The sequence below is a fragment of the Arachis hypogaea genome, chromosome 20, assembly GCF_003086295.3.
Source record: "Arachis hypogaea cultivar Tifrunner chromosome 20, arahy.Tifrunner.gnm2.J5K5, whole genome shotgun sequence".
Classification (NCBI taxonomy): Eukaryota; Viridiplantae; Streptophyta; class Magnoliopsida; order Fabales; family Fabaceae; genus Arachis; species Arachis hypogaea.
In genome coordinates this window covers 81072356-81083279 of record NC_092055.1, presented here as the reverse complement: position 1 = coordinate 81083279, position 10924 = coordinate 81072356, and the positions used below count along the sequence as shown (strand labels likewise).

Sequence of the window (10924 nt, the reverse complement as noted above, 5' to 3'; positions counted from 1 at the left end):
GCACAGTTCTTGGAAGGAGTGGTCCGACATATAACTCAGGAATCCAATGTCCGAGCTAATGTCCTCTCCAAATTGGTCAGCACCAAGCCAGGGGACAACAACAGAAGCCTCATCCAGGAGACTCACCATGCACCATCAATATCAAAAGGAGATGACAGCTCATATGTGATGACTATATCTAACTAAAATTTAGGATGGATGACCCTTATAGTCAACTATCTTAAATTTGATGTCCTCTCTAAAGACAAAAAAGAAGCTCAAAGACTTATAAAGGAGGCACAAAATTATAATTTGGTCCACAATTTCCTATATAAAAAGGCATATCAAACCTCTATTAAAGTGCGTCCCGACCTCTAACACAAAGGAGGTCCTAGAAGAAGTATACAAGGACATATGTGGGAATCACTTGGGGCCGATCACTATCCAAGAAGGTGATCTGGGCCGGCTTCTTTTGGCCGACCATACAAAGAGAAATGGATGAGTTCATTAAAGATGCCCGCCTTGCTAGAAGCATGTCAATTTTCTTGTGGTGCCTCCTAAAGAGCTTATTAGCGTCACCTCCCCCTAGCCATTTACAAAATGGGAACTTTATCTTCTTTGACTATTTCTCCAAGCACTAGGGCAAGTCAAATACATTATAGTAGGGATTCACTACTTTACTAAGTGGATCGAGGCAGAACCACTAGCAACTACACTGCCTAGAGAAGTCAGAAATTCCTCTATAAGAATATTGTCACAAGGTTTAGAGTTCCTCGCTCTATCACCATAGACAATGGAACCTAGTTTACCAATTGACCTTTAGAAACCTAGTGGCCGACCTCAAAGTAAAACACCAATTTACATCGGTGGAACATCCTCAAGCCAATGGATAGGTTGAAGCTACAAACAAAGTCATATTGGCCAGGTTGAAACGTCGACTACAAGATGCAAAAGGAGCATGGGCTGATGAGCTCCCTCAAGTCCTCTGGGCATATCAAACAATCCCTCATTGCACAACAGGGGAGTCAGCTTTTCGACTTGCTTACAGAATGGAAGCTATGATTGCTATAGAAATCGCTGAAGAATCACCCAGGGTTATATTCTACAATGGAGGGGACAATACCCGGTGGAAAAAAATAAGAGCCTGACCTCCTCCCAGAAGTCCGAGAACAAGCCCGGATTAAAGAAAATGTGCTAAAATAGAGAATGGACTTAAGGTATAATCAGAAGGTGATCAAAAGAAGCTTTGCCACTAACGACCTTATACTAATCCGAAATGATATCAGAGTTCAGAAGTCGGGAGAAGGGAAGCTAGCAACAAATTAGAAAGGACCCTACAAGATTATCGAAATCTTAGGAAAGGGTTACTACAAAGTGTCCGACCTGCAAGGATGGGAGCTCCCGAGGGTTTGGCGCACACGCAACCTAAAGAAGTACTACAGTTAGGAAGTAAACCTTGTCCCTGATATACTCTTTTTCCCAACTTTAAGATTTTTTTTCCTAAAAAGGATTTTTTTCTAAAGGGGGTTTTAACGAGGCATCACAGCAAGGGTTAAGGACGATTAAAAACCCTTAGTAGTAGGTTTACGTAAAGAAATTTCTTATTCATCAATAAAAATTCTGTTTTCAAAAGTTTCTTATAAAAGCGCATTAATTTAAGCTCGAGAAACCGCGAAAATCATTGTTCGACCTAAAATGGTCGGCAAGATGAAGCGACGAGGTACAAATTAATGTAAGAAGTTATATAAACATCTCGTAAAAATCGACCTCAATTATAAGGCAGAACAAAAATGAAGTGTAGAAGAAACTTAACAAAGTCTGACTGCACGAAGTCGGAACTTGAAAAAGGAAATCCATATAAAGGAACTCATTTTTTAAATTCAGCAAAAGAACAGCATTGAAAAAGTTGCTAAAACATAAACACCAAACTAAGCAATTGTATAAAGGCTGAATTCCGAAAAGGCCTGGCTTCATTATGTAAGTAGTAGAAAGGCTCTTTAAACTTCAAAATTATTTGAACAAGACTACAAAAAAAGTTGTTAAAACCACAACTGTTATAAAGTAAAAGTGTTCAAAAAACTACTAAGCTATTACAAAATAAAGGTGTCCATCAAAAACACCCACAAGCCGGGTCATCTAAAAAGTTAAAAGTAGAACTACTGAGGGCCAAGTAAAGGATTAAGATCCTTCCCAGTCACTACGTTCTGACCTTGGGCAGGAGGAGTCAGAGGATGAATAGAAACCGGCATGACCGGGATAGCACCAGGAGGCAAAGGAGGGAGCTCGGTATTGACTACCTCGGGGAGAAAGTCAGGAGCCTATGAACTTTGCCTGACCTTAGTACTTGAAGATTTTGGCTAGGGTAAAGGCTCTTCATCATCTTCAGGGGCGGGGACGATCTTCCTATCAACTACTATGTTGCCTTCGCTAAATAGGGAGAGATTGACCCCAGGGGCAAGGACTTGGACTTAAGCCTTCGGATTGTTAAACATTTCGTCCATTACCTCGACAACGGACTCTTCAAGTGTGGCGTACCTCTCTTTTGCCTTCTCCAACTCCTCTTGAAGGTCAAGTTGCTCCCTTTACACTCTGGTGTAGCTCTCCTCAGCTCTTTTCTTCACCCCCTCTGCCATAGTCACGGTTGCCTCTGCCTTCTTTACCTGAGACCTGGCCTTCTCCAAATCGGACGCCAGTCTAGCCTTCTCCTCCTCCAACTCCCTCTTGATCTCCTTAAGCCTCTCTACTTCAGCTTGGATAGCCTCAAGAGAGCTTTGGCTAGCACTAATGCGAGCCTTTTTCAACTCTTTGGCCAAAGAAGCACAACTCCCGCTATCCAAATCTCGTTTAGGGCCATAAGTTGGAGGTGGCTCTGAATAGCCACGCCATCCATACTGATGCGGATGTGAGGAAGAATATTTTTTTCACTCCAGGCCAACCCGTCAAAACCTTTATCATATATACTACTCCCTTCTTCAATGGTTTTTTGCTTTTTGAGAGGTTGCTTTGAAGATCAAGGAGAAGGTGGGACAACTGCACTCTCTAGAGGAGAGTCAGGAATCACCCAAACAAAATGATCTTCTTTTGAGCTGAGGAACCCATGTCTGAATTCTTCAGTGAAGGTCGGATGGAAGCTCCCCGACTTCTTTTTCTGGAATAGCACGGGCCACTATAGTTTTTCAAGTTTGGCGTAGTTGCTTCATCGCTGCAAATTTTGGAGCCATGGTCTCTGCAAAATAAAAATAAAAGGCACCTTAGTTAAAACAAATTACAACCAAAAATCATAAAGCTAAAGGTCGGGAAGCTACCTAGCTCGAATCGAAGCAAACTGGGTTCCCCTAAGAACTTTTTAGTATCCAAGTGAGGAGCCTGGCCCCAACACTCTTCCAACACGTCTAACATACACTTTTCAAGCTCATCTAGGGTATCTACACTCTACTTGGCTAATCACGGATTTTTCTTGCCAATGTAGTGGAAAGGAAGGTTCATCATTCTCATCCAAATAGAAAAGTCAGACACCCTCTACAGCTCGGACTTTGAAGAAATAATTTTTGAAGAAATAGTTTTTGAAGTCATTAAATGATTCTTCAAAAATGGAAAAGACCTTCCCACCTTGAACAGCACGAAAGTAAAACCAAGACGACTTCCCTTTCGAAGACCCGGGTTTGGTCAAGACAAAAAGGTGAAAAAAGACATTGAGAGAATGTCAGACATCGAGCTCCTAACACAGAAGTTGGTATATTTTGAGGAAAGCCCAAGAATTCGGGTGAAGCTGGGTTGGAGCGACATTACAAGTCCAGGGGATGTTCGTCTCAAAGTCAGAAAAAGCAAGTTTAATGCCTAATTTTTTAAAGAAGTAATCATATGCATAGAAAAAGGGCGTTCCGAGTTGTCTAAAGGAGGAAAACACACTCTCTCCTCAGGATCTGACACTACTAACTCATACATCTACTCATCCTCCTGACTTTCACATATTCTATGGTGTCTACAGAATTCATCAACGTACTCTTGGTCAACTACAAGAACAGGAAGAAAGACATTACTATCTACCTAAGATAACAAAGAAGGTGGGACCTTTGATGACATGTTGACAATTATAGACCGAGACATAAAAGCTACACCTACAAAAACAAAATAAATAAGTCATCACTATAGAGATCAACCACAGTAAAAAGAAGTCGGACAAAAGCAACAAAATACAAAACGCGATTTCAAGAAAATCTTTTTAGAACAGAAAGCAGAAAAATGGCGTCCCTCCTATACTACCGGCAGCGACACCATTGGGGGCAATCCAAATACATTCAACATTCACAAACGGCTACAATCCCTAAAGATTTTCAGAAATGCAGGCAAACATTCAACAGTAATCTCAATTAGTAAAAACGATTCAAAAGGAAAAGGATTTTTTTTAGCAATATACAAAGCAACAACAGTTAAACAACCCAATCTTAAAACACAAGTGTCAACAAAAAAAAAAAAAAGTAAAACCCCGGTGTCAATACTACTATTCAGGGACCATTTAAAAAAGTTGCACAACAACAGTGTACAAGATTACTAGAAAAAGTAAAAAACACACCAACCTTGAGGAGATTCGAAAAAAGGAGGGGCACGTCAAATAGCAAATCTCGGATGATCTTCTTTGCCAAAAAACTCTTCAAAACAAATCGAGATAAAGAAAATCTTGAAAAAATGGAAAACGGTGAAAGAGATCGGATAAGCGGTTACAAGTAACTACCTCCCCGAATCTCTCCTAATATCTCTGTTTTCTTAAAAGATAGATCTTAACAAGCTCCCGAGATAAAGGGAATAGATATCCACCAATAAAGGTGGAACTACTCCTACAAAGGTGGTTAACAACTTTACTATAAATACACTGATACTCCTCAGGTATATACACGTCCGAATCTACTAAAAACCTGCCTAAAACCCTTGCTAACTTAAGCATTGGAGTCTCTTGCAAGTACCAATCACACCTCATCACGAGGAATTCGGACGACGGCACTTTGGTACGAGAACAAGTCAGACGTTGCCCCACAAGGAATCTGGACCTCACGTCCAGACCCAAATCAACGTTACAGGTAACCTTCAAAACACATACCTTTACTCATAGAAATTAGAAATTAGAAATTAATGGAAGACTTGTCTAGTCTTCCTCAACCAAAACCTTTTGTATCCCTAATATGCGGGCTGAATTGCAACTTTTCTGATGAGAAAAAAGTTGTTGAGGCGGCTTTAGTATATTGGGGACCAAAATCCTGAAGTTACTATTTATATTTGAACATGACACCCAAGAAACGCTAAGGCCCAAATAAAAGTAGTATCTAAAGCCCAAAAAGATAATATCTAGTTTTATTCTCATTTAATTCAAAATTAAAAGTAATTATGACTTATTCAATTTAGCATTTATAACAATAAATGAAATTACCATTATATAAGTAATTTAATTTAAAGTAGTATAATTTGTGATTATAAATTTATAATTAATATATGTATTGGCCACAAACAAATTAGGAACTTAAATAATTTCTTAACAAGAATATATTCTAAAAAATACTAATTAAAAAATTTTTAAAAATATAAATTATTGTTAACTAAAATATTAAAAAATATTAACCACTCTAAACTTTATAGATTGATTTTTTAGTAATCAAATTAAATATCAATCTAATAAAGGAGATTTAAATACGATAACCACAACAAAGGATATATATATATTGGTTATTTTGTAAGCAAAATATAGATAAACATAACAAATTAGAATGACCATAGAATCCAGCCGGAGCGCAGGAGGCACACTAGTATAATATGTAATCATATTACAAATATACACAAGGGGATAAGAAATCGAAAAGAAAAAAAAATCAACATATTTGTGGCACTTGTTTTAAAGGCTAATTTGAGTCTTCACATATCATGTTTGGACTGAAATTTGTTATCCTAAAGCTACACAATTTTAATTTAGTGTAAATCTTAAATCTACATTTCTTTCTAAATCTTGCTTATGAGTCATCAACTTAAGCGTATGTCACAATCATTTTAATCAAGGGAATGGCCAAGTCAAACGTAGTAAATCCACGTGCTTATCCCTACATTGTGCTCGTAGTCATATTTGTTTCATAAGATGAGAGATATGGCATGGACCTTCCGCTTCTTTGCAATCCAAAGAGAAGAGAAGATCGAAACGACTCATGACCAAGTGGTACCGGCCTGTCTGGCAACTCAGGAATGTCAATATCACCCTCCAACATCTTCATTGCCTCAGCAATGGTAGGCCTAAGCGCAACCATTGCATGACCACAAAGAATCCCAACAAGAACAAACCTTTCCATGATCTTCTCTGGCCCTTCTTCCCTTATTGACTCATCAAGAATCTCCTCCGTCCGACCTGATTTCGCGAGCGTCCACGCCCAATCCGTGATCAAGACCACGTTTGAAATCGAATTCGTCGTGTCTAGTACCTTCCTCCCACTCATGATCTCTAAGATCACAATTCCAAAACTATACACATCACTCTTCTCTGTTAGTTGGCCGTATAGCGCGTACTCTGGCGCCAGATAACCGTATGTGCCAGCCACCCTTGTTGTGAGGTGAGACTGGCCTTCACTGCCCTGTTTTGCTAATCCAAAATCCGCCACTTTTGCTTTCATCTTGCTATCAAGAAGTATGTTGGTCGCTTTAATGTCGCGGTGATAAATCGGGGGTTTGATTTCGTAATGCAAATAAGCAAGCCCCTTAGCCACATCAAGAATTATGCTCTTCCTTTGTGGCCATGTTAGCCTATTAGCACCAGCAATGGACAATTGGTAACTGAGGCTGTCATTAGGCATATAATCATAAACCAGAAACCTCCTCTTACCTTTCAAGTTATCGCTCGTGACGCAACAACCCCGAAGAGCAAGAAGATTTCTATGCTTTATTTTGCTTATGATATCTACCTCATAGCAAAACTCCTCATCCCCTTTGCTTTCCAAGTTCAGAATCTCTTTAACCGCAACCAAAGTGCCGTCTGAAAGAGTCCCCTTGTACACTACCCCATCACCACCTTGACCAATCATATTCCTCTGTGAAAACTTGTTAGTGGCTCGTTCAAGCTCTGAAATATGAAACCATTTCGCCCCCGCATTGGGCAAAACGCTGTTCCTAACGCTGTTTTCGATTGACCTGTGATAAAGGTTCTCCCTCCTCCTCCTATCCCACTTTCTAAACAAAACAATCAGAACCGAAGTGAGAATAACACCACCAAGAGCACCCAATATCCCAAAAACCAATTTCAAAACTTGTTCCTTGTTCCACGACCCTTTCTTCGTGGACAGCGGCAAGCCCAGAATGCAAGAAGCCGTGCCCAAATTGCTTGGACCAAACTGGTTAACAACACCAGCAGCATACAAGATTGTGAAGTAGAAGCATTTGGTCGAATTTGGGTCCTTTTGGTTCAAGTCTGCAGTGACCTTGAATCCCGCGTCCGTGCAAATGCTGCACTGCGTTTGGCCATTCATGTCGCCACTGCAAGAAGTGTCCAGTGGGGAGATTAACCCCACCTTCTGCCTCCAATCTTGGATGTTCTCAATCCCGGCACAACTCGAAGAATTCGAGACGAAATCCGAGTTCTGGAAGCATGTGGACACCATAGATGTGTTCAGCAACAAGGGTGAAAGCTTGGATCTGAAACAGTGAGATCACCCAAAAAAATTAATAATTTTGTTATTAACATCAAACTCAACAAAATTATTTTTATGACCGAGCTAATCATACATAATTTCTAATATTCATAAAAAAGTTCGTCCCTGACCTGAATTCAGATAAGCAAGATGCGGAAGTATTGTTATCCTGGAGTTGGAACTGGGAGGTTTGTTTGAGGTGCTGAGAGAGTCCAATGCCGATAAGACTCAACAGGGTTTGGCAGCAGTGTTGTGTGTCGATTGGGTCTCTGCATGTTGATGTGTCCCATGATAAGGTGTCAACGTAGTTGAGATTAAACGGGCACGATGCTGATTCAGTACCAGATACCAAAATGGTGAAGAGAAGGAGGAGGAGAAGGAAAAATGGCGCTACTTGGGTATCCATTTTTGTAGGTTTGCTATGAACAAATACTGGTTTTTTGGGACTCTGTATTGGACCCTTATAAATTATAATAGCAGCCAAGTTTCCACTTCAAAGAGAGGTGTAGTTTTACTAGTCAACCATGGCGACCTACTTGCTACCGTCAAATTTGCACGTTTTTGTTAGAGTATTATATTATACATGGTACATGAATATAAAATACTATTATAAATTTGAAATACGAAATATGTTATATAAAATTCATTTTAAATTTAAATTAATTAAGTTAGTTATAATTGTAAACGGTAAAAAACATGTAGATATTTAATTAAAAAGTAGGGAAATAATAAAAGGAATTCCAAAATAAAAAAACAATATAACATAATGAACAATGTTTTTCTTTTGAACATTCAAATATAAGATATCATAGGATAAAAACACTTCCTCTCAACAAAGTTTCAATTATATTTTACAAACATAAATGCCAGTGATTTTAAATAGCTTTATAATTATAAATTTCATGAATATATGCTAAAAAAAATATTGTAACTCCTATTTTTGATAATAGCACTCTATATATAATTATATATAATTTATTTACATTATATTTTGTATAAATTTATAAAATAAAATAAGTGACATTATTAAAATAAAAGGACAATATCCATTTTTTATATATTATAGGAGTGAATATGGATTGGATATAATCAACAGATTCACAGCATTCATACGAATCTGATTCAAAAGTTGTGGATAGAGATCCGATCCACACACTAATAAAATTGAATTGCAAATTTCATGTAAATGCCCACAGACCTGATCTACAGATCCACATATTAATAATTAAATAATATATATGTGTGTATCTAATCTATAGATTTGCACATTAATAATTAAATAATATGTATGTGTTAGTTTCTCAAATCAAACAAAACCAAATTTCTTCCCTTCCAGTTTTGGCGCTTCTCTTTCTCGCTCACACCCACTCACCACACTTCCTCTTCTTTGAGATCTCTCTCACTAACCACCACTAGAGACTGCTCGTCGGAGACTATTTGTCACTAGTTCTCTGTTCAATCCATATTGCGTTTGTCCTCTCAGAGGTGACCTCTGCGCCGCTAGCCCTGTCCTATGTGCCCTCAATCACATCACTCATTTGCACCACCAACATCACCAATTCCTCTCTCCCTCAGTCACATCACTCCTTTGTAACAATAGTCCTCTGCTCTTTGCTTGCCATTGCTGCTCGTCGCTCGTCTCTCGGCCTCACCGCTTGTTCTTCCTTGCTTCTTCGTCGTTCTACTTCTGACTTCAACCTCTATTCTTCGCTTTTGTTCCAGCGTTCTTCCTCGTCTCCTTGTTGTTCTACTTCTAACTTCTAGCTTCTGGCTTTCCTTCTGCATCTGGATTAATTTTTTATTTTAAATTTAAATACAATTAGGTGAATTTAGATACTATTAGGTATTAATTTTCTTTGGTACTATTATTACAAAAGATCTATATGACTATTGTTATTTTAAATTTGGTGCTATTATTAACTATGAAATTTTTAGTTCTCTTTGAATTTTGGCTTTGGTTCTTGTTTTAAGAAAAAAGTTTGATTTTTTTTAGTTTTTTGAATTTTTAGGTATATTTTCTACTTTTTGTTTTTTTTATTATTTAACCTGATATATCCGATCCGATCCACATGTGTGGATTGGATCTGCAGCAAAAAATTCGGGTATTGAATTTGATCCGATGATTTTAGTACGAATCGAATTGAGATTCTGGCCATATCCAATTTGATTGGTGAGCACCCTAATTATTAATACCAAAAATATTATATGCACATAAAAAAGTAGCTACTAAATCAAATATTATGTAGTTGGACATAAATACATATATTATTTAAAATATTTTTAAATTATATTTTGTATTTTAATATTATTATATATGGGTGGATAATTTATTGGCATATTTTGTATGTACACAAAATAAGATTTTATATTAATACATCATTTTATTTTGAATGATGTAAAATTAAACATCATATAATATTACCTTGAACAAAAAAATTATATTATTCAAGTAGCTTTGTTATACAGTATTTAAGAATTGTAAAAGTATTTAGAATTGGTAATAAATATTATACAGTATTTAAGAAAAATTTGTGAACTCAAGTATTTAGAATAAGAATTGTAAAAGTTACAAGCACAATAATCAATAGCAGTTCTACTTTACTAACAAAAGAGTTAAGAATTAACCCCTACCACATAGGACTTTACGTTTAAGTCATAAATCGGAGATAGCGAGGTATTACGACCTCTAAAACAAAAGACGTATATAAGTACAATTGCAAAAAATTATAACTAAGAGCTTTGAAGGATAAGCAAAACAAAAGCGTAATAGAATATCGCATCACTCGCGGTTGGGTGATGGATGAAAAAATGCCGGTTAAGAAATTCCAGTAAAAACTGCGTTGTAAGCACAGTCTTAACCAAGGAAATTTTCATTATCAATTTAGAAGATGTCACAATTTAAGAATGATTAACTGGGAGTAGAATTTCCAGGTCGTTTCCCAAAGAGTTGACACAGCAGTGTAAATTATTGATCAGAAATTTTCCGAGAAATTTTTAAGGTTGAGAACGGGAAAAATAAATGACGATCAATTAAAGCAGCAAATAATGACAAGAGGTATTAGATAGTTGAAATAAAAGGCCTTGACAAGGGGAAGATTAATCGGAGTTTCTATCCTTGTTGAATTCCCCAAGTATAATGGTAAAAGGTTGTTGCTTTCACTTAGTTATCCTCTAACTAATAAAGGAAAGTCAAGTAACTAATACTAACTCTAATTCACAAGTCCTAATCGCTTCACAAGGAAGGATTAAAGTTAGTGAAAACTGAGTTAGCCAGCAATTTTCAATTACGG

At 37.3% G+C, this 10924-nt stretch overlaps 1 protein-coding gene across 1 annotated transcript; it reads right to left on the bottom strand.

The window, feature by feature from the left end:
- Positions 1-5736: 5736 nt before the first annotated feature.
- On the bottom strand, positions 5737-8181 carry LOC112783317 (probable receptor-like protein kinase At1g11050). The gene is made up of 2 exons (XM_025826218.2): positions 7766-8181; positions 5737-7638 (listed from the first exon to the last, which is right to left on the bottom strand). Exons 1-2 carry the CDS (start codon positions 8038-8040, stop codon positions 6063-6065), a joined length of 1851 nt encoding a protein of 616 aa, XP_025682003.1. The 5' UTR covers positions 8041-8181; the 3' UTR covers positions 5737-6062.
- Positions 8182-10924: the final 2743 nt, after the last annotated feature.